The 24,656-nt window shown below is 39.9% G+C and overlaps 1 protein-coding gene across 2 annotated transcripts in view; it reads left to right on the top strand.

Annotated features, from left to right (window-relative positions):
• RUNX1 (runt related transcription factor 1) overlaps positions 1-24,656 on the top strand; it is a 229,481-nt gene that overhangs the window by 159,813 nt on the left and 45,012 nt on the right. For both annotated transcript variants that reach the window (XM_025206534.1, XM_006025705.3), the window contains exon 5: positions 1,591-1,695. In XM_025206534.1, coding sequence (XP_025062319.1) covers positions 1,591-1,695 — 105 coding nt within the window. The remainder of the gene's footprint in view (positions 1-1,590; positions 1,696-24,656) is intronic.

Here is a 24,656-nt window from a genome sequence, read left to right as displayed (position 1 = left end):
TTCCTCCTATGCCTCATTCCTCCTCTGTAAAATGGGGACAACACATTTGTAATTTACAGGGATATAATGACTATATTAGTGATTGTGAAGTCCTCAGATATTATGGTAATGAGATTCTGCACCATAGTATCTAGATGGGGAGTGGATTAAGATGGTTTTTAAACTGTAAGTCAAAATGTCTTTGAAGGTTTTATTGTTGTTGCAAGTGGACATTTACCTACCTCTAGTTTAAAAAAACAAAACAAAAGTGAAAGTCTTTGATCAGAAGCTCATGACCTTGGATGACAGGAATGTTGAAGACCACATTGGGTATTGCTGTACTGGAAGGCTTGCACAGCATATGCCTGTATAAGAATAATCTGTTATCTGCAATTCCCTACTGTCCAAATCAGGGTCATGTTTCTGGATGCCTACTATTTACACTGAAAATCCCTGTGATTATCGATACCCCTCAGGACATCAGATAACTCTGCTAAGACTGGCTACAGCTAGTACTTTCCACATCCTATTTCTAAAAATGCCAAAGTCATAATTAAAATTGATACAGTGTTTTAAGCTATCAAAGCATCAGGGAACCAAGAATTAATTAATCTGAAATATACTAGGCAAGTAGTAATATACTAATTTTACAAAGTAGGCTAAAAGGAATAAAAAACAAAACAGAAAAAATTGAATATGTTATAATCTTGAGTTTTGCATATAATCTAATCTAATCTCCATTTGAGCCATTAAATTTAATGCTTTTCAAAACTCAAAATTGTGATATGCACCAACTATGTCTGAAAAAGCCCTTATCACCTTGTCTCTGAATTAAAAGAAAAGTCACTGTGATACTCACTAATACTTTCAGTGGAAACCTATTAGGCAATATCTTTACCTACAAAAGTGAAAAGTAAGAAATCCAAATGTCTTCATTTATGAAATGTTCATAACCAGCCTTAAAACAAAGGTGGACAAGTGGGGGAAACCCAAAAAACCAAATCTCTGTCATGTCTTCATATGACACTTTAATTCCTCTTTAATTCCTGTTGTTCCTTTCATTGCTTGGAATTGTGGTAGCACATTTTCTTCTTTTTTAAAAGGTTGTGGTTTATAATATGGAATTGATCAAACACTAGCAACATTGAATAGCATGGGATTTTCAAAGGTTCCTAGGGAATTTGACCACCCAAGTCCCTTTAATTTTAATGAGCATTGTTGATCAGATCCCTGAGGCAGCTTGGGGAATCTCAGCCAGAATTTATGGGGCTTTCTAAACTAACACCCTTAGTAAGTATAAATGATTCATAAGCAATAATGTAGATGATTTAAAAAACAATTGTTCAGATCTATCTAATGCGTATTTTACAATCAAACAGTATATAATATAAATATACATACATTTCATTGAAATGCTTGGAGTAGTAGCCACTTAAGGAGTTTGTTGAAGTTGATGGAAGTTCTGCGCTGTGTATGAGCTTGTGTATGTAGGTACAGATATGGATAAAATAGGATGTATTTTAATGCTGTTGAAAGTGACAGATTCTATCATTGCATATTGTATTGCAATTATCTGTGTGATCACTACAATGATGTCTTTTCCTGTTACAGGAAAGAGCTTCACCCTAACCATCACAGTCTTTACAAATCCTCCCCAAGTAGCCACATACCACAGAGCCATCAAGATAACAGTGGATGGACCTCGTGAACCCAGAAGTAAGTGATCTGACTACAGTGTCAATGCAGGTGTGAAATCATGTATGAGTGTAAGGGTTCCTCAAATGTCTAAGCAAATTCAACAGAATCTAAGATTACTGGTAGCTATGGGTGTGGTTTAAGCCAAATCTATACCATAAAGGAGTTTGACTGTGCCTTGCTAAGAGCTTTATTTTACTAGAGTGTATACTGCTGATTCAGAGAGTATTTGAAGTGCATTGCACTTGATGAGCACAAACTTAGGTATGATTTGAAGACTTCACAAGAGTTAACTAAAGAATATCAAGTAAATAGAAAATAGCACATACATTTTATGCAGCATTTCTTGCTCACTTTGACTTGCAGATATTAATAGGACTTTTGCTTTTAAAAATCATTCACGTTACTGGTTTAACTTTCCAACATTGGCAGCTGAAAGTTATAAATAAATAAACATCTGAAAGATGACAACTGGCTGCCATCGCATACAGTTGATTGTGCCTCATTCTGGTTTATTACTTAGGAAAACAGCCATTGTTGAAAAACAGCACTTCCAACAGACAGATGGAATTCACTCCACTGGGGCACGCATTTTCACAGACAGGCATTCTTGCCAATTTTGTCTTAAGAATTAAGCGCGAGGAGAAGATGAATGATTTGGTATCTCTAGGGAAAAATCTGCAAATTTCACACCACTACAGTTTTTGAAAAAAAACCCATATGTATAGTCATTGGATGCTTGTGCAATATGCATTCTGTTCATTACCAGAGGCAATAATTAACCTCACTGACTAGCTTGAATGTAGAATTTTGATATTTTTATTGAAATACCCTCATGTCAATTGAGGTTTGTGGTTTGTTTCTGTTATTCCCTTTGCATATTTGGCAGTGGTTCTAGCTGTTACTTAAGAGAAGTTATCCCATGAGAAGCGTAGAGAGAGAAACAAACACCCAAGAGAGGGTGATTTTTACAGGTCAAGGTTATTGAACGAGAAGGAGTGAGGTTCAGAGTTCTAAAACTCTCTGACTTCCTACATATTCTTCTTAATATTTTACCCCTAATTATGGGCCAGGTTCACAACTGACGTAAATTGTCATATGGCGTGACACTGATGTCTGTCAACTAAAAATCTGGGCCCATATTTTTAGGATTAAAGGCTATAGAATAATGAGCTTGAGGGGTTAAATTATGCCTGAAAAATGCCTCTTATAAACTAGGAAGCTGAGCATGCAAAACAGTTATTTATATAGGGAAGTACCAGATTTGAATATGTAATTACCTATTTGTGTTTATATTCTTCAGGCAACAAATAGACTAGATTTTTTGAATATGTATCTCATAAAGTTATAAGAATAAGTAGCAGACTGGAGAAGCACCTGCTGTTTTAGATCAATTGCTCAGTTGGCATACTAGTTAATATTTAATAAGATTCTACATTTAAAAGAGGAAGTGAAGAAATCATATGTGCTGAAGCCTATATATGCATCTTTACAACTCAAACACATGTAAAAGCCTTCTTGTATGCAATTTCAATTTGTCATAGGGAAGTCAAACATATAAGATGAGTGTATATAGAAGGAGGTTTTATGCTAGGAGGCCAAATATCCTCTTGGTAGAAGTACATAAGTCCTGTTATTGCCAAGTAGTCTATGGCATACAAAAGTAGAGACTGTTTCTCACTGCTTTAATGTAATAAATTCACTACCAATTTAGCAAATTTGTAGTTTGATGTCTAACCATTTTTTTTCTGAAATTGCTATATAAATCTGATATCTGCATTCTTCTTTGCACATTTGAGTAAAGCACCAACTGGCTTGACCAAATGCAGCCCTAGTCAACACAGTGAAGGGTAGAAGAGAGGCTACTCGGGGCATATTCTACATAATAAGTATATGTGTACAGTGCAGCCTTCATAACTTAAATCACAGTTTTCTTAAGCAGTGCCATGTCTCTGTTTTAAAACTAGGCTGAATATTCTCTCAGAATCTCTTATAACACTCACAATTGAAACACTTCCATACTATACCTCATTTTTATACTCTGTCTTGCTTTCTCTGTTTATGGTATTTTGAATTTGTTGAACCAAGTAGCTCATTTCAAATGTAATCTGAAACGAAACAGACTGTTGCTGCTGCCTACATAGGTACATATTAAAGGGATCTTTGTTACATGAAGACAGGCACACACTTCAGTGCACATAGATGCATCTATATATCCACCCCACACACCCCCCACACACAAAGGGGTCTTGCAGGAATTGAAAATTATGCTCATCTAAGGTCAGGAATGTGCCATAATCAGACCTGGACTTCTGTCAGAGAAAACACTGGTAGGCCAAAGGGTTAATATCAGTTTTAAGAACCAGTATCTTGAGACCTATCATGCTTGCAAATGAGTAGTACATCATACTGAGGTTGCTATTTAAAAAAGAATCAGTGCACAGCTTTAATCACATAAGTAGTGCCTTTCAAATGAATAAGATTACTTACATGAGTAAAGTTATGTCCAGGCATAAGTACCTTTGGGACTGGGACATAGCTAAGTGTCCCAGGAGCTTGACTTTATCTATATTTCCTCAGACACGGCATTTCTCTTTAAACCTCCTCCCCTTCTGTGTTACTCTGTACATTTGCAGAGAACATGGGAACATATCACTGTCAATTGCAGAAGACTGTCCCTGGCACCTCGCCTCATTTATGCTCTTAATGCAGATGTATTTGTACTGATGCAGAATAGCCTTGCTCAGCATGCTTGTACAAAGTTCAGGACCTGTCGATTGTAGCCAAAATAGAAATATGTTTGGTTTTAAGTTTTTATTGGGAATTTAGAAAGTAAACTTTTGGTAACATTTTTGTGCAACTGGGTATTTTGTTGTTATTTTTGCTACTGCTGTTGTTGTTTTGTGGATTTTTTGCTTTTTATTTTGTTTTGTACAAATTTAAATTTTCAAACTTGAAATTAAGGTCCAAATATGAGTATGATATGACAATCTCTCTTTGATTTTTTTTTAACTCGAGTGGCTTATGCTATATTGGTTACAAGCCTCATATTGGAAGTAAAAGGAGGAAAAGAAAAACAGCACGGTAATCAAAGCAATATGATTCTAAGGCCTAGTATCTTTTAGCCTGCCAGGGAGAGAAACCCATTAGCAGACATACTAGTAGGAATGCTTTCAGGACCTGTAATCTCTTCCAAGCATTGGTCCCATGCCCTGTGATCAGAAAGGAAAATATTGATTCTTATGGTTTTTATAATGGCAGACTGGCATCCCTGCTGGGATAGAATGAAAGTAATAACCTTAATGAAAATTTTCAGATGGTGTTCTAGTTAGCAGTGAGCATTAACCCTAAAAAGAACTTATTCCTTTCTTTTAATTCTTTTTTTTCCATCTTTGAAATTACAAGAAGGCAAAATAAACCTTCTGATGGGACTCTGATTACACATGTGAACTATGAAATAGTTATTCCTTCTTCATAATAAAATAAAGCAGACCTGCAAAGGTGGGAATAGACCCATCATACTTCAGGATCAAAATCACAAACCTCCACCAGGAAATGTCTCTGCTACTGGCCACCTCCAGAAATATCTGGTGTTCTTTCAAAATGAGTTCAGTCAGCATAAAGCTCTATATTCACATACTGAGTCTAATCTTGCTTCAAAAGAAGTCAGTGGTAAAAATTCCCCACTGACTTTAGTGAGAACAAGGTTTAAATCCTTAATTCTCATAGACTCCTGTAAGAGCAAAATTGAATCCAAGACTATCTGAAATATAAATTGATAAGTGTGGGGTTTTTTACAGTATAATAAGTACCTATTTTCTCAAATATAGTTAGTGCCTGAATTTCTTCTCTCTGTAAAATTTTGAAAAATGAGGAACAAACCAATTCTGAGCTAAAAAGAAAAGTAAACAAAAAGTTAAAGAAGAAAAGAAAAGAAAAAAAAGACAAAAGTCAAAAAACAAGAAGTGTACTTTTTTAGTATATGCAGTATTTGGCAGATAGGATGGAAAGGCTAAGGTATGGAATAAAATATATAAATATCTGATAACTAGCAGGTTGTGTTAGAGCATATAAAGGAAATGTAGTCACAAACAACACAAATCAGTTATGTCAAAAATAAATTATTGTAGAAGCACTGAGCAATAGTAATGGGTCTAACAGTACTAGTAACAATGTGACTGGGCTGCTGTAAACTAACCCTAAGTGCATAGCAATGTATTTCAAAAGAAAATAATTTATATCAATACATATATATTGATATATGTATTGATAAATTACTTTTTATCAATCAAAAAATTGATAAATTACTTTTTATCAATCAAAAAATATTATTGTTTGTCTTTAGAGAATATCTGGTCAAACACATTTTCTGAGCCATAACTATTAATGCTGAAATAAAATTGCATAGTGCTTTATGAGGCTGCCTTATGCACATGTGATGGCAAAACCTGAAAAAAGAAAATATAATGTGATTTGAAGAAATATACCCAAATCTAAAAATATGAAAGCCTCCCTATATTGACCCTTGGATTTTTAGGTTAACAATTTGTGAGATATAAGTGTGGATAATGTATCATGTACAACTGTGTGTCCATGCTTTCCTATTGTAAATACAGTATCAGGTGTGTATCAGTTTCATGGTTCTCTGGTGCTGTTGAACATGTATGTCTTTCTGATGCTTCTTGTTGGATCCTGATAGTTAGCATACATTACCAAAAGCACTTAAGAACATGGCTCTTTTTCCACTACTATTACTATTTATTTAAAAATATTAAACAGGGTATTTCATTTTCCACTTCTAATAAATGCCTTAGTTTTACATAATGGAAATGATTCTCTATGGGTAAAGTGGTGGACAGAGTGACCTCAGTGGTCATTTTCTTCTCCAGGTTCTATGATTCATTAAAAAAGTATGTTTTTATGAGCCAACTCCATGGAGTAAGTCAACAGTACTAACCAGATCAAGAGTACTGCTCCTGATTGAAACTCTTTTGGTTAGAAAACTTGATAGGATTATTATAACTCTTAAATTAAATATTTTTCTCAGGTTATTTAACCTGCAGTATACGTCGTCTTAAAAATTCTGTTTAGCTCCTTTGACTTCTTTCTGTTTTTTCCTTTGGATTGTTTTAATCTATGCCTATGAAGTAATTTTCTAGAAAAACTGTTTTGCTGAAGACAAATAATTTGTACAGTTAGGTAAGATGTGTGTTGTCCATGTACAAGGTGGTTATTAAAGGTGCTTGTCCAGTCATGAATGTGTTGTTGACCTGATTATTGTTTTGCTAGCAACAATTATCCACATCTGTTGTTCCCAAAGAACAGTGTTGGATACAAGTCACTTAAAAGGGACTGACGCAGAACTGAGAAAAGTAGCCAGCCAGATGGACACACTTTTTTTTCACAGGTAGTTCTTTTGTCATTTAGCAGAGTTAGCAAGGACACTGCAGTTGGTCTTCATTCTCCTTAACTTGATCGTTCTTGAGACACCTTCAATCAATTGTTGCACTTCAGTGCAAACTAGCACCTTGTTCAGATTAAATCTCAGGTGGGGTCCATATCATCCCCGGTTATGGAACAACTCATGGGAGCTGCCTGTAGGGAAGGAAATCTCTAAGGAACCCCTTTTGGAAAGCCTGTCGATGAAATGCTGCCCTTCTGCCTATCCTCACCCCTCATGATCTCTTCTGCACAATCTCCATGGTTAGAGACAGAAGTTACAAATAAATGAGTTTAAGTGATCAGAAACTCATTTAAACCTGTTACAGAACAGAAGTTCAGTGCACATGAACCAGTTTCTAAATAGATGAAACTAGTTTAATATAAACCTGGTTGAATGTAGTATCAAACTTATCTGATTTGGGTCAAACCAGTGCAACTTCTGCCCCAGACCGCTTCCTGGTTTAAGGTAAACCAAAGTCCTCTAGCACTCCAGCATGCTCTGCAGCCCTGGGCTGAGCTGTGCTCTCTGCTCTAGAGAGCAGGGCTGGCCCCACCCCTCTGCTTCCAGCCCAGGTCCATGCCAGTGGGACAGGGAGAGGGAAATTAAACTCCCTCTGCTTCCCTGCAGCAAAGGGCATACTCTAGCATCACCTCCCACCCTGGTTTCTGGCCTGAGCCACTGCAGGCATGTGCCTGCATTCCCTGAGTCAGAAGAGAATGTCTATTCACTTGCAAATTGGTGTAATCTAGGCAGATTAAACTAACCTGCAAATATTGAATCAGTTCAGGCCCTGGCTTTTTGAATGTCTGTCCCTAAAAGGGCTGGTGGACAGAAGTGCTTTTGGTCTACTCTTTTCTCCCCTCAATTTGTCCAGTCTGGCCCCATGCTCTGCAAAGACCTTGGTTCCACAAAGAAGCAACTAGAGAGGGTGCAGTCAGAGGCACATAAATATCTGCCCTCCTCCTTGCCATGCAGAAGGAAGGAGATCTCTGCATAGAGAATCCCCTCAGTATTCAAATAGGAGTTAAATGGATTGTTTTTATACATTAACACCTTTGAATTCTGTCTTGAGCTTTTCATGGAAGAAAATGCATGGAATTGCATTGCTTTGGGACCCACTGTGTTGTAAAACTTTACTTTAATACATTTGTTGGATTTTGTCATGGGCAGGCATAAGTAAACCTTTAGATACCAAAAGTGGAAGCTAACTTTATTATATATATTATATTAATGTTCTAACTCCCTAGATCCCTACAGAGTAGGTGAAAGGCAATGCATAAATATGGGACTTCTGGGAACTATGCCTGTACTCAGTTTCTATTATACACCTTTGACAAAAGCCAAAACATTTTTCAAAACTTTCTTTTTGTTTCAGTGACCTAGAATAATTTTAAATGCCATCAATTCTTTCTGTCTCTCTCTTTTGTTCTTTCTGTTGTTGCTCATTCCCTCCCCTCTTCTCTCCATTAGAAACAGGCTAACTTTTAAGAAACGATTTCTATTCAAACATAATTTAGAAATCATGCATAAATAAGTGATTGGTATAAAATGAGGGGACTGATTACCTATCAGGTCTTTTCATTCACCTGGTGTTGTATAGTACTTTAACATTATTTGACAGGAAATTTGTACAAAGAAAATTAAGTGAAATTTTTATTTGCTTTGTCACATATACAGTGGCTCAATTGAACTGCAAGAACAAGCAAGATCTTTTTACCCCAATAGCACAACTTGCATGCTACACATTACAGATTATTGAACTAGACTGTTCTCAGTGGTAGCAGATGACAGAACAAGGAACAATGGTCTCAGGTTGCAACAAGGGAGGTTAAGATTGCATATTAGGAAAAACTTTCACACTAGGAGGGTGGTGAAACACAGGAATGGGTTACCTAGAGAGGTGGTAGAATCGCCAGCCTGGGAGGTTTTTAAGGCAAAGTCCTAGCTGAAATGATCTAGTTGGGGATGGTCCTGCTTTGAGCAGTGGGTAGGAGTAGATGATCTCCTATGGTCCTTTCCAACTCTAATTTTCTATGGTTCTATGAGTATTTGCCCTCCAGAGATGATAAACCAAAACTGCTTGTTTCATGTTAAAAATAATTGCTAAGGCCTTGCCCCCAAGAGCTTCCAGTCTAGATAAATCCTTTGGAGAACAAAGGAAACGAATGAGTTGCAATGATGAGCATTTTTGGTTTTATGTATATTGTTACCAATTTTATTATCAAATTATTGCTTAATGGAGAGTAGCCAATCTAGAATTTAAGTTGCAAGTATGGTGCAAAGACCTGTTTAGTCAGCTTGTTTAATTTTCCCCAGCAGTGTGAAATTAGCACTTTAGCTCAATTTATACACTACAGCCTAATGTGCCATGTTTGTGTAAAATTTTATTACTTGTATTCATTGTGCATTGTTGTGTGTGAATCTTGTCAATGATGCTATTCAGGATAAATGAGAGAGTTTGGGTTTAAGCAAAGTAAACTGTGGCAGTACTGAAGAGAATCATGCTGAAAAAAATGACACCTTACCAGCCAGGGCATTCCCAACAGTCTACCAATAGCCACGTCCACGTTCCATTCTTGCAGAGCTGTGAGGAAATGATGGCATAAGAGGTACTGTTCTTAGTACACACATACTGCTTGTCTCCCTTGAATATTGAATTTCATCCATTCCACCATTTGATTTTTCAACTATTATGTAATCATGTCAACAAAATCTATCTACTAAAACACATAATCAGAGCAATAAAAGACAGGGAAATAATCTGCTATTTTGGCTTGAATGTATATGGTAGTCCAGGGTTATTATAGCGTGACTTTACATGGGTTTGCCTCATGAATGCCTCATGCCTCCCGAGACTGGGGGGACACAGAGACTGCCTGCAGGCAGCGGCAGCAGGAGCATGGTGGTGGTGAAAGCCAAGTGGAGATCGACAACTGGCAGCAGGGGGAGGTGGCAAGCAGTGACTGCCCGCAGACACCACCACCAGCATCAGCGGCAGGCAGTCTCAGGGGGTGCAGGTGTAGGTCCCCTACACGTTGCCAATGGTTTGCCTTTTAGGACAGTCTGGAAGCCATGGTTAGTACAGATTCTTGCTTAGCAAAATCAGTTGCAGAGGCTGTTTTGTAAATTCTTCAAAGTCTCTATTGGCTTCGGTTGGCTTGAGTGACTACTTCCTTCACCTTGTGTAGTACTGCAACACTATGCTAGAGCATTCTTCATGGCAATGCCTAGGTGTAAATGTCATGGGGCCAGTGGATGAGAGTTTTTAATGGGGAACCTGTGGCAGGGCACAAGTGGTGCCTGCTGCTTATAAGAGGAGCCGGCAGGTGGCCTCAGGCCCAATTAGGTGGTCACCTGACAGCAAGGAAGCTGCCTGATTGGAGGAGGGCTGGGCAGTCAAAGTATAAGCCCAGACCCAAGGAGAAGGGCTGGCAGTTGCAACTGGGGAGCTGAAGGATTAACATCACCTGGCCTGAGGACTGCTGCTTCTGTAACACCTAGAGGTTAAGGGAGGAACTATGGGGATAAAAAAAGTTCCTGTGGTCCTGGATATCCCCTGAAACTACACCCTGCTGGGGTTGGATGGTGTGGTGGGACTGCCTTTGGCAGAGTGGTCTCCAAGGAATGACACACCTCTGCCTCCCCAGTGAAAGGCAAGGTTAGGGCACCATAAAGCCTCAGCCCCCACTGCCTTGTGGGTACACCATGGAGGGGAAAGGCTAAGGTAGTACACCCCAATAGAAAAGCACAGGGTCCAGGTCAACTGTGGGGGGCCTGAGGCAGGTTCCAGTTCCACTGAGTGGGGCCTGAGACAAGGCCAAAGTCCACTGAAAGGGACTGGAGGCCCAAAATAAGAGTGGGCCCAAAGAGTGGCCAGGCCAAGGTTCTCAGTGTAGAGCCTGAGGCCAGTTGTGAGCAGAGTGAGCCTGAAGGGTCATGCAGAGCTTGACCAGAGAGAGACTGGCCCAGTGAGGGGTGGAATAGTGTAACCCAGAGAAGGGGCCAGGCCAAGGTCTACAGAGTGACGCCTGAGGCCAAGTTTGGACCAGAGGCCAAGCGCAGCCCAGCAAAGGGGCTAGGGGAGTTGTAAGCAATTTTAGATGCCATCTGTGAGGCATGGGAGCTACTAGGGAAGGTTCAGAGCTGTGTATTTTGGCCCTAGGCACCAAAGCAACAAATGGGCAGCCTCCCACATGTAAACATCATTTTTTGGTAATATCAGAAGCATGGCAGGCGAGCGGGGGTGGACTTCCCTAGACAGAGAGTGGGCCAGTGATGTACTCGGCCCCGGGACGGTCCTTTGTTACAGAGTGCTTGACTTTGGAACTTACCAACACCTTCACTGTCATAGGGCCTAAGACTCTTGATGTTCAGGGCATGGTGCAAGGTCCTTTATATTCTCTCTAGCTTTAATAGGGAAGACACAGCTAACTTCAGTATGGGATAGTCATTGCCTGTAGGTGATGCTTTACATTTGCTTGTTTAGTTATTAGGTTTATTAAATGATAAACAAAACTGTTTAAGTTCCTTTCTTAAGTAAGCAGCACAAGAGAGGACATCAGAAATACGATAGAGCTGTTGTGGTATAGCCTATGAATTTCAGTAGGTATCACGTTGGTATAAGAAGTTATTTTAATAATTTTTTACAGAAGCTCATCCTATTTAGCCCTTCTGTCTTCAAATAGTTGAATTTTCAATGGAAAAGAGGGATATAATCATTCAGTGTCTCTTATATTTTTATTCTTTTCAACCTATACTGAGTATTCATTTTTACAGTCACAGTGGGAAAGTATATTGATTGACTATGGTGAATAATTTTTAAGCCTTTGTCTATATTTCTACTATTGGGATTTTTAGATGTGCTCAGCATTTGTCTAATACTGGTTCCACTGCAATTGTAAATGCTCTGTAACCTTAGTGGGAAAAAAGTTAAGTTAATGTTGAATGCTTTTGAAAATCCCTCCTGAGAAATGCAGTACAGCTTCCACTCCTTCTTCATTTGACTCCTATGCTTCCACCACACCCCAGCAGTGCACAAAGCAGAGCTAATCAGCATTTATCCAGGAAGAACTTGTGTTGCTTAATCTGGTGAAACAAGTATTCCTTTCTGACTTTTACATAGGAATATAGGGAAATACCAAATAAACAATAGGGGCATGTGCGTGTGTTTATATGTAATTTACCACAGCAGATAAATGAGGGTACTTAAAGCATACTATTGAATGGTTACCTGTAGGAAACCTGAACCTAACATGATGAACACTTTCAGCTTCCAGTGAAGTCAATGCACTGAGTGGGTGTATCCTTACAGGATTGGGCCCTAAAAGATTTTCTCAGATTTTTTTTATCCAGTCTTTCCTCTGTATGTTTTCTTCATCAAAACCATATTCTTATCCTAAGTTTTAGCTAGAGCAAATGAAAGTTTCTCAGGTACTGCTAGAAGTGTACATGGGATCAGGAAGAATGGAATCAAGGCTAGGACCTGAACTACAAAACACCTACCACTGTCTTGTCTCTGAGCCTGTTGGCAATGTCTCTGCATTCTCTGAGGCCTTCTCCAAATTCCATCAGCTCTTCTGCTGAGAGAGCCATGTTCAAAGATACATTCCTGTGCTGCTAAGACCACCGCCCATGCAACACTGCATGTCTGCTTCCTCCTTCTAGCTCCAGACAGCAGATCACTGATGTTTCTATTACTTTTCAGAGTTCTAGTCACTTCCTGCAGAGTGGTGATATTACTTGGGAAGTGGGGGAGAATACAGGATATACCCCTGAGAACTGGAATTTAAAAACAAACAAGCAAAAATTGCCAAATATTTATTGGAGATGCTGCATTGTTCAAAACAGTCTTCTTCAAATGCAGAACTTTAACCAAGCCCTGATTTCCTTATTTATGGGCTTAACAGAATTGTAAACCTCAAGAATGATGTCAGAGCGTTCGGTGCAGACTATATTCTGGTTCAGTGAAAAGCTGATTTTTTTACTATTAATTTAATTTGGAGAAGTGAAAATACTTCTGTGCAGCAATCATAACTTGTCTGGCTCTATGGTATCAGAAAGCATTGCTGTTTCCTTCGCATAGTCACGTATAAAAAATACCAGAGGCTGTAATTATCTATTTATATTCTAGTCTTTTGCCTATCAGCCAGATCAATAAGTACCATATTTACTCAAAGATAAGATATTTTTTTAGCATAGAGGAAAAGGCTTCTTTTCTTACATTCACATACAAGGAAACCTCATTAAATACATTGCCTATCATTGAACTGCTGCCAAAAGCAGTATGTGCTCAATAATGGAAATCAACTATGAAACTGATTTAAATGAAGCCAACAGTGAGCATAACTATAAAACACATGGCCCATATTGAGCAAACATACTGATGGGAACCTACCACAAGCACAGGTTAGTGCAAACACATCTGAATAAAATACATGGTAGTGCCCATTGAGTGCAGTCCTCCTCAGACTCTTTTTCAAGTCATGGTGAGCTACTATATTGCATACATTTTTACTTCTTCTTCACTCCCACAACTACAACGGTCCTTTTGTTTTCCACTTTCAATAATCCTTGTTTCTTCACCAGCCTTAAATGTCTGGCAAATATCACCAAACAGGGCCCCAAACAGTTCACCCCAAATCACTCTGCCAGCCTGTCACATATGATTAGTATAGCCTCACCCTCCATGAAGTGGTACCAGATGAGCTTGCCCTGTGCCTCATATGCATATAAATTTTGGGGGGATCCTAGGACTCATGATGAGAATACCCATTCCAGTCATGAATGGGGAGGTAATTAGCACATTGATTCTTTGTGGGTGTATCTGGAGTACACACACATACTAAGCAGTGCTGAGCTGTGGGGACTTACCTGCAGGGAGCTGCTCTCCACTCTGCCTGGTTGTATTCCCAGCCACATACATGTGTGCGAGCACACATGTGCATGTGGTGCCCCCTGCGTCCAGGTCCCAGCCACCCCAAGCAGCATTCTATCCTACAAGAGCAAACCTGCCATTTCCCATGGTTCCCTGCATGATGCTGTGAATCTGTAACAAATGCTGTCGCAGTCATGCAGGCCAGGACCAGGACTTGAGGTTCCCATTCTGGGACTGTCCTGCCCAATTAGGGATGGGTGATCACACTAGCTGACTCCTGGGCCCCCTGCCAGTCCAGAGCTGCTCTGCCCTGGCTCAAACTGCTGTTTCCCCAGGTGCACATGTAGACACTGCACCCAGGAGCAGCTGCCTCTGGAACAAACTGCTCCGGAGTTTATTACGTCACCTTAATAGCATGATGTAACCAGCATGTACAAACGTGAGAAGACATGTTAAGGAAGTTTAACCAGCCAAGGATGAAAAGTACATCCATTTCTTTGCATAGCATGAAACTTTTCTTCCAAAGTTTTCTAGCCTGGGTCCATCAGACACAGAACTAATTTAACCATCTTCCTAAAACTGATTGGTTAGGAATCATAGTGCTGTGGTATACCATAATACACAAATCAGCAGAAAAGTTTATACTGTAATGTTGACTTAACATTTAAGGATTTTGATTGATTCTGCTTGGTCTTCTACCTACAGTCTGCACTCTAGGCTGTTCTTCATTACCTGCAGCACCTATCTTCACAATCTAGCCGCAAACAGTTTTGGTTGACCACACCACTTCCCTGTTGAAAGTTAATACTGTTTGACTCATTCTGTGCTACTAACACCAAGCCAAAGAAAACAAGCCAAAGAATAACCTGCTTGTATGCAGTTTGGAAACTTCTCAGAGGCCCTGCTTTCAAAATGCTCTACAGTAGCTTACTATATCTCTCTGCAGCTGCAAAGAAAATGAAGGAAGCAAAAATGGTGCAAAAAAACTAAAATAAGGACTAAGTAGAACCACAAGAAATTTATGAGCTCTCAGTAAACTGGAATCCTGCTTGTACATAACAGAGTGTTCGTACAGTGGAGGGACTGTTAGGGAAGTTAAAGGAGGAAATGTTAAAGCCTGAAAAAGCACTGAAAAATCAAGGAGCAAAACTGTTGTTTATTAAATACAATTTGATATATTAAACAAACGTGAAAGGCATATATTTAGCTCAGAGCAAGCAAACGCGTTTGGCTAGGTTTTTCGTAAGAGAGGTTAGGTTTTTCATGAAATGTAGACACTCACTTTTCCATCTGCAATTTCCCTGAACTTGGTTGTGACTGAAAGGCTGAGCAATGGGTTTTACCTTCCAGCTGTAGATCACCTGCTAAATTCTAGACCAGAGCAGTTGATGACAGATTTTTTTTAATATCCAGTGACTGTTTGGTCAAGTGAAGTAAGTGTCTATAATAATGACTGTCACTTGTATTCAAGTATGACTACTACTGATACTGGGAATCTGTTTCCACGTTTTGGGTTCAGGAAACGTGCTAGGGCAAAGGGTGAGTGTCTCCTGAAGGTATTTATCTGGCCCCCATTATTGTAGCTTCTGGGTCTGAATCTTTAATCTTTTTTTTCTTTTTTTGCAGTATATTTTGAGAAATGCTATCTTTCTCAGTTTAATGATGGAGAATGCAGGTTCAGATACATTCTAAATACGTAACCCATTTACAGTTTACCCATTTACAGTGGTTCATTTTAAAACACTATTTATACACTGGTATAAATTACTCCAGGACAAGCAGATAGCTGCATGCAGTAGGCTGCTATTACTTTCCTTATCAGTGGGTGGCAGGGGACCAGTAATGGCCTGCCTTGAATAATTGGTAGCCTGCTTTAAGCAATGGTGATGAATAAGGTAGATGTGTGTGACTAGTTTTGCTCCAGATTCAAGTAATTTTCACTAATGTAGGGCTGTATCTTTTGTGTCCACTCCTTTTTTACACCAGTATAAAGCTTTGTTAAACCCATGTAAACAACTCATTACACTGTTATAAACATGGTACGTTGTGTCCAAGCCTTCAGTGATTTGGCCCAAGATCACAAAAGAGATTTGTGGCAAAGCAAGGACTTGAACTAGCATCCCAGACCAGTGCTCTAACCTCTGTACTGTCCTTTGGTTGCCTCAGTCTTCTCCCTAAAGAACAAAACTGCACATCACAATAACTGTATCATACTTTTGTTTTCTTTTATTGAAAAATTGTAACTGCCCCTACAATCGGTGTTCTATGCTCTGGAAGTATCCATTTGAGGACGCAATGGCAGCATGGAAAAATCAGGAAGTGTATCCTGCCTAAATACTTCAATTTCCACAGCTCTCAAGCTGGTTCCTTTCACTAGCCATAAAATAGAATTTTTAAATAATATGAATAAGAAGGAATAACAGTTCCCTCAGTCTGAGACTTCTCCCTACTGATTGCACTTTGGCCATGACTATCTTTTTGTTCCTTTTGTTTTCTTTTCTTTCCACACCTACACTTTTATACAAGTTGCCAGCAATTATGCCTTAGCCTATGTCTGCAGGGTATTCTTACAGCAGTTTGTGTGTGGGAAGATACAAACTATAAAGAAATAAAATAAGCTTTTGGCAACGCATTGATCAAGTTGGGAGTTATTCAGATTCAGGCAGGCTTCATTTTTTGAAAAGTATATATGATGAAGTTTTCAAAAAAAGTAGGAGGAAGGAATATTTTTGCAGGATAATTTAACTTCTGCAAACTGCTGCCGCCTAAAAAAATTTAATCTCTAAGTTGCATTATTCTTACTTCATTGAGCTACCCTACTTCTAAATATGAAACTAAGAAATAATTGTACTTCTAAAGAAAAATACAGAAAGTACATGTGTGTCACCATTCATTAGAAATGTTGGTAGAGGTGCTGGAATGAAAACAATTTTCTTTTTGTTATGGCTTATCTAGGACGTAGTCTGTTGTAGAGTTACCTGTGAGTTTAGCAGAGTTCTTACCAACAGGGCAGGACAGGAAATGTTTTTGCCCAAGAAAATGTTTACAACTACAGAAATTTTCCTATCCAGGGTTAGGAAAATCATGAGACCTGTTATAGTTTTTTTGGTTTGCCCTGCCCCCCCCCAAAAAAAAAAAAAAAAAAAAAAAAAAAAGCAGAGGGGCTCACTGCAGGACAGCCCACTGCAATCCAGTAGTTAGTGGAAGTGGAAGACCAAGCTTCAAGTCCTTGCTCTGAACCAAGAGGCAGCTATTCTCCATCAAGCTATTGGCTCTTCTGGGAAGGCTCTTCTTTACATCATCTGTTGGCAACAATCTACTTTATCTAAATGAGTAGTGAGACTGAATCACTTGCTGTGTGGTTAGGACATTGCCTTGGAGTATGGGAACATTAAATTCAATTCCTAGTCTATATCAAGCAGAGCAGGGGTTCAAACCTAGCTTTCCTACATACCAGCTTGCTGAGGTGCTAACTGTTCTGGTGTGGGCCTCTCCCAGCAGAAAAATCCTAGCCAGAAATATGATAAAATTAAATAGAAAACAGAATTATACAACCAAACCTAAGCTAGGTCATTTGGTAGAGAAATGAAAATGTTTCTAAAAAAATCCCTCTCTGGAAATCTCACATCTACTTATGCCTGCAGAGACCCACAAAGATTAAGAGTCTTCCTTAAACAGTGCAAAATGGTTGAGGTTTGCCATGTATCTGGGTAGTAGAAAAGGGTGCATCATAGAAAGTTAGGGTTGGAAGGGACTTCAGGAGGTCATCTAGTCAAACCCCCTGCCCAAAGCAGGACCAGCCCCAACTAGATCATCCCAGCCAACACTTTGTCTAGCCTGGTTTTGAAAACCTCCAAGGATGAAGCTTCCACAACCTCTCTGGGTAACCTGTTGCAGTGTTTTAGTACCTCCTAGTGAGAAAGTTCTTCCTAATATCTAACCTAAACTTCTCTTGCTGCAACTCAAGACGATTGCTCCTTGTTCTGCCATCTGCCACCACTGAGAACAGTCCAGCTCCATCCTCTTTTGAACCACCCTTCAGGTAGTTGAAGGCTGCTATTACGTCCCCTCTCTGACTCCTCATCTCTAGACTAAATAAGCCCAGTTCCCTCAGTCTTTCCTCATAAGTCATGTCTGGAGCTACCTCACCATTTTTGTTGCCCTCCGCTGGACTCTCTCCAATGTGTCCAAATGCCTTCTGTAGTGGGGGGCCCAAAACTGAACACAGTACTCCAGATGTGGTCTCACCAGTGCCGAATAGAGGGGAACAATCACTTCCCTTGATCTACTGGCAAGTATTTATACACATATGTTTTGGTCCTGTGATGCACCAGAGATCCACCGATTCGGAGCAGACTTGATTGATTGAGTCTGCTCCTCATGCAAGCTGATGCGCACTGAGATGCATTGCATATAGTTGTATAAGCAGCAAAATGTGTCAGCACACAAAAAAAAATGGTGGCGGTGTGCTTTTGAGCTAAAGCACTTTCTATGTGTTTTATTTCAAAAGCGCACCACAGCCATTTTCTCAGCAATGCCATGCATTTTGCCACTTATACAACAGCAAGTGTCGCAATGCTGGACGCTTGGATGTGTAAAAATGCCTACACCTACCAGTGCACCCCAGTATGCCATTTGCCTTCTTGGCAATAAGGGCATAGTGCTGGCTCATATTCAGCTTATTGTCCACTGTAACCCCCAGGTCCTTTTCTGCAGAGCTGTTGCCCAGCCAGTCAGCCCCCAGCCTGTACTGGTGCATGGGACTGTTCCATCCTAAATCCAGGACATTGCACTTGTCCTTGTTGAACCTCATTGATTTCTTTTGGTCCAATACTCCAATTTGTCTAGGTCTCTCTGAATCCTAGCCCTACCCTCCAGCATATCTACTACTCCCCTCAGCTTGGTGTCAGAATGATGCTACTAGGTCAGTCAGTCAGTATTTTGCCTTACTTTGTGGTGATGACAGCAGACATTCCACTCTTGATGGTGATCTGGATGTCAGTCAGTTCTCAGTGAGTCTAGGAAATGAAATGTCACATGATGTGCATAATATTTAGTCTGTTAATTCACTTTCTGGCAACTACATGTAGATGGTCAGTTTGGTGTAATGTTGCTATAGTTATTATGATGACAGACAAAGCACAAAGAGTATTAGCCTATAATTAGGCTTACTTAGGATATGACTGCTGTCCAGAAGGTAGGTTTTAGGTGTACACCAAACTTTTAAAAAAATACTGCTGCTGCTGAATGCACATCAACAGTGAGTACATGTTTGAGGCACCATAACCATTTTCTCACTGCAGTAATAAAAATCTCACAGTATTTCCAGTTTCATGTCCTGATGCTATTTAACTATCATCCTAATGCACAAATGAAGTAAGTCCCTGTCATGTGTCCACAGGTAGAAACACTCTAGAGGATTCTTATGGCTCCCCTGAAGGTAGTTGGGGTGGGAGGCTGCATACAGTGCTCTGAAGGCAGTGACCAGTATGGGGCGGATAGAGAGGGGGCTTCCTGTGAGGAGAAGGGAAATGCATGTCCCTTGTTGAGGGAGCTAGCTGTGACTGAAAAGAGATTGACCCTGAGAGATCTGCATGAGAATTTTTATGAGGGCTAACTGGTAGTCTGAACATAGGGTAAGGATTTGTCCATTCAGATTTACCATATTCTGTTGTCAAAGTATTTGATCACTTTTTCATTTTTATACCATTTGATCTTCCTTGTAATAACCCCTTTTGTTTTTCTGTTATTTTACTGATGTACCTATGGTAAATCACAATTTCTGGACAAATTAATAACCTGGGCATATCCATTCAGCAGAGTGGGGGACCAATAAGTTCACACAAACCCAGGATGCATCTCTGGGGGCACCAAGACACCATAGCATTTTATCATAGCCCCTACCACTATTTGATCATATAGAAGACCACTATCAAAATAGGTTCTGTTTTTAGGTTTGACAAGTCAGGGACCCCATTGGCTGCAATAGAACTGCTCTAAGTATGTAAATGGACAAATCATTACAGAATTGGAGTCAGAATGTCCATATAAAAGTATAACCGATTACCAGCAGAAAGCCCATTAGCTCCCCAGAAGATATATAATAGTTAAATGCATTTCAGCAAATGCTGTTTCTAAGCAGAATTTATATTATAACTGATCAGGGGGAGGGGGGGAAACGTGTGTCAAATGTTACTCATTAAAATGATCAACACACAATCTGGTAACCATATATATTAGTCACCACACCGCCTATTGATCTTTTTGGTTTTTACTCCGTGTGTGTGTGTGTCTGTGTGTAGGAGTGTGCACCAGCAGACACAGAGGCTCAGTCCTCCTGGGAGACACCCTGACTGCCAGCTAGAGCATCTCCCCTCCCCTAGTTGTCCCCCAGCTCTTCCAGTATGCTGGGAGCCAGGAGGAGCAGAGAAACAGCATTTTGCCCTGCACCGAAGCCCTCGTGCAGGGGCATGTGCAGTGCCAAAAGGTAGCAGCACAAAGTTTTGTTGCTTTTTTCCCTGTTGCAAGCACGTGCCCCTGCATGTGGGGACATGCCCCATGGGTGCATGCACACAACTAAGCCATCTTAAAATAAGGAGATGTAACTAAGTTGAATAAAGTTAAGCCATGTTGGAGCATATACACATACAGCTCCTTGACATGGTGGCAGCCATCTTGTGAGCCCCACCCCGCAGTAGCCCCTGGCTTCCAGCTAAGTTAAGTCAACATAGCATACACACCAACTTTAAGTTGACTTAGAGTCAACTTAACTAATATTACTCAAGATAATACACCTCAAAGGGATATTATTTTGTGCTGCATTTAAGTCAATGCTATGTGTGTACTCTGACAGTTAAGTCGACTTAGCTGTCAGAAAGTTAGAAAGTTAGTACGTGCTTATACACCCTATGAAACAGAGCTTATCCTCATCTGCTTTGGTAACTACAGCACTTCCTTTCTGCACATTTGGATCCAAATCCTTTCCTGCACACACACACACACTGATATTTGAGAAAGTTTCAAATTGTACCTAGTTCTGTACCTACTTTCTCCACGATGTCTGTAATAATTTCAATCAAAGCCGCAAATCTGATCAAACATCTGTAAATTTAGAAGAGTTCAAGTTTAGCTACTGTAAATCTGGATCTATCCAAAACTCTGCTGATTTATAGGAAATAAGGATCTGACCCTTTATGTTCAATCTTCTTTTTATTGTGTGTTACTGCCCTAAAGCATATTGACTTCAAGCATTACACAGACTGTGAGGGAGTGAATTCTGGAGTAAGCGAAAAGAAGTGGGTACTTAATCTATGGTAGACTGTTTATCTTATATTAAACAGAAAGATCTATCCTCTGTAATCCATTATAATGTTTGTTTGCTCATAAAATAATATGCTTCCCCAAATAGAAATTTCACTAGTTTGACGTTTTAGACTGGAAAAATCAACACATTTGTTTATACCTTTTCTTATTTTTTTACCTGATTCTGTAATTGTAAATAAGAGAGAAATGTAAAAGAAATAAGAAGACAGACTTAAAGAAATTTAACACTAGTGTTTACTTCTTTTTCTTCATCTCCAGTGGCAGCTAGATATGCTGACATTATCTCTCTGTGTTCAGCCACAATGTTAAACACTAAATTTACAATTAACGTTCAATGTGCTCAAAAATGGGGGCTGCCAAGTCATTTTGTTTTTGTTGTTTTCAGAATCCAGTGTTCCAGCCAGATGGACGCAGTCCAAGCTGAGTACTCTGCAGTCTCTTAAAGTCTATAAAACTGCATTTCCCCCCATTAAGAGGAAAATGACTTTCATGTATTTTTAGCAGTGTCATGATAAGCTAATGTTTGTTCCACACACCTTATTTAAAATTCTATGCAAACCCCAACATGACTTCACCAGGATAATACATAAAGGGGATATCAAAATTGGTTCAGCCAAATAGATTACCTGCCCTATTTTATTCTACTCAAGGCCCAAATATTGTATCAAATGCCTGACCCTGAAGACCGAGAGACAGTCTTGTCACTTCTTTTCCCCTCCTAACACTTGTTGGTACTAGTGGGCGTTCTCAGTAGACAAGGAGCACAGGACTGAGCTCCAATATCCAATGTAAGGTTCCATTTGGCACTACAAGCACCGAGTCCCTTAGATCTGTTTGACACCAGGTTTTGTTTATATTAAGTCAGCACTAGTCTATGTGGAGGACAGGACCCAACATACCCCACTTAGCTGATTCATTACAACATCAGAAGTTTGCTTGTAAGTCTGCTCTGGACTCACCCTCAGCCCCCAATCTCAGACCTTCAAAGAGCAAGAGCTTGAGAGTAGGTCCTGGAGGCAAGTCTGGAATAGCCTCAAAGATGAACTTGAAGCTTTGGAGCATGTCAGTGGTCTTGGGTAAGCAGGGCATGCTCAGTCTTGCCTTCCCCAAGCCCTGCTACTGCTGAGGTATAGACAAACCCTCAGCTTTCAATCCACAAATTTACGTGGGAGCACAATCCAATTCTCAGGGTCAGATCCTCAGCTGGTGTACATCAAAGCAGCTTTATTAAAGTCAGTACAGCTTCACCAGCTTACACCTGATGGGGATCCTGATCCCTGTTATCACGTGAAATGGCAGACTGTCAACTTTACTATCCCAACTGGGAAAAAGAGATTGTGGTTTGGCAAATGACCTGCCACAAACCATTCTGTCTTATAAATATAGAAATCCTGTGTGTTTTCATGCTTACTCTTTTTGTGCCTCCTGCACTGACAGGTTCTTTTTAAACTCAATACGGCCACTATATTTTCATGGATGATGAAATGTAGAAGGACTGCTTTGTGAATGGCTTCCTCACACCCTTTTTCATCATTTTTCATACCGTTCTTCTATAAAGTAGAAGCATGGTTTTGTGGTTAAAGTAGTAAACTAGGACTATTTCACAGGTTCACTGGATAACCTCAGGCGAGTTGACTCATTTCTTTGTGACTCAGTTCTTCCACCTATAAAATGGGAATAGTAACAGTTCTGTTCTCTGATGGATGATATGAGGATAAGATGTTCAGATGGTATTTCAAAGTAAAACTAATAAATAGAAAAATAAATGTGTCATGCTTCAGGGACTCAACCCATGTATTTATATAGGATTTGGGAAAATTGCTTATTGGCATCGGAATACTGCACAGTCATACCTTACGAGATTAAAGTCTCGTGCTGCTGCCTTTAAGACACTTCTGGGAGGAAAGGCTAAATAGTTCAGCTGAGTAAAAAATTTATGATTTTTGATACAACATCTGATACAAGTGACCTCTGGAGTGCTTTTCCACAGATCCCATTACAAATGTCCTGTGTCTGGCATGGAAGCTACCACAAATGCCAGTGTTTCTTCAAGACAGAGCCAGAGGGCTATAGCAATTGTTTTAAATTGTATTTACATCAGTGGAATTTTCAAAAGCCCTTGTTCAAACCATCCCCTTTAAATCCATTGTTCTCATCAAGTAGCCTTCAAAGAAACCACTGTCTTGGTGGCATGTTTAATTTTGAACTAAGACCTGATTATGAGTATGGGCGTAAAGAACTCCAGCTACCAGAACTGGTGGCAGTGAAGTATTGATGCCTCATCAGCTTCAATGCAGCCCTGGTCCTCTTGATTATGGTGGGTCTGTTTGCCTACTAAAACAAAAGTTGGATTTCTCTTGGGACAGGTTGGGCTAATTTGAGTTAATTGTCATTTATTCAAGGGACACTCTACATATGAAAATGGCTGTGCTGCTTCCAGGTTTTTCACTTGGACCAATCAGAGCTGCCTAAAATACAACCTCCTTTACTCTGATAAGCGTTATACAGCCAGGCCTTTAGTTTCCATACCAGACACAGGAAATTCATGATGCCATGAAAGTAGCACCTAGGCACACAAAGGAGGGTCAACCATTGAAACATTGTATAGATGCACTACATTAAAAGCACAAATTATTTGAATGGAATTTCTGATTTAGAATAATTTATTTTGTGGTAATAGACTTGAAAAGGGCTATACTGAATCCTGGTTCTGGGACCATCAGTTCAGCAGATGGATGCTTACAGTATGCAGAAGGTCTGAGGCATTTAACATATATACACAGTTGGTGTGACTCTGTGGGTGTGTCTACACATACAATTAATATGCAGCAATACATTCCGGTGCATATCGTGCCAAAGTTTATTGCTTCTGGACGCTGCATTTGAACGTGTGCCCAAGACTGCAGCACGTTGAGCTGGGTTGGAGCAGCCCTGGCTGGCAGGGAGTCGGGGGATGGTAGAGATCAGCCTGCCAGCTTGAAGCTGCTCTGACCTAGCTTAGTATGCCGCAGAGGAGCTGACTGAGGCCTGGGGCTCCGGGAATGGGGGAGGGAAGGCGCTTTAATTAGAGCAGCTCCAAGAACCACTCTACTTAAAGCTCCCAGACCATCTCATGTATCAGTTTGAACGAGTTTTAGTTAAAGTGCCCTGCCACCATTTTTCAGCACAGGAATGCTGATACATGAGATGCTGGCATTTGCTGGAGCCCAGTAATTACCACACTCCAACAGACTCAATTAATTGAGTCTGCTCCAGCACATTGTAATTACAGTGTGTCACAATAGCCTCACTGCACATGTACAGGTGCTCAAGGGTGCTCCAGCACAGGGCTAATCAGCAGGA

This window comes from Alligator sinensis, unplaced genomic scaffold, assembly GCF_000455745.1.
Source record: "Alligator sinensis unplaced genomic scaffold, ASM45574v1 scaffold966_1, whole genome shotgun sequence".
Taxonomy (NCBI): domain Eukaryota; kingdom Metazoa; phylum Chordata; order Crocodylia; family Alligatoridae; genus Alligator; species Alligator sinensis.
The sequence above is the reverse complement of the archived record's forward strand: the minus strand, read 5'-3'. Positions and strand labels throughout refer to the sequence as shown.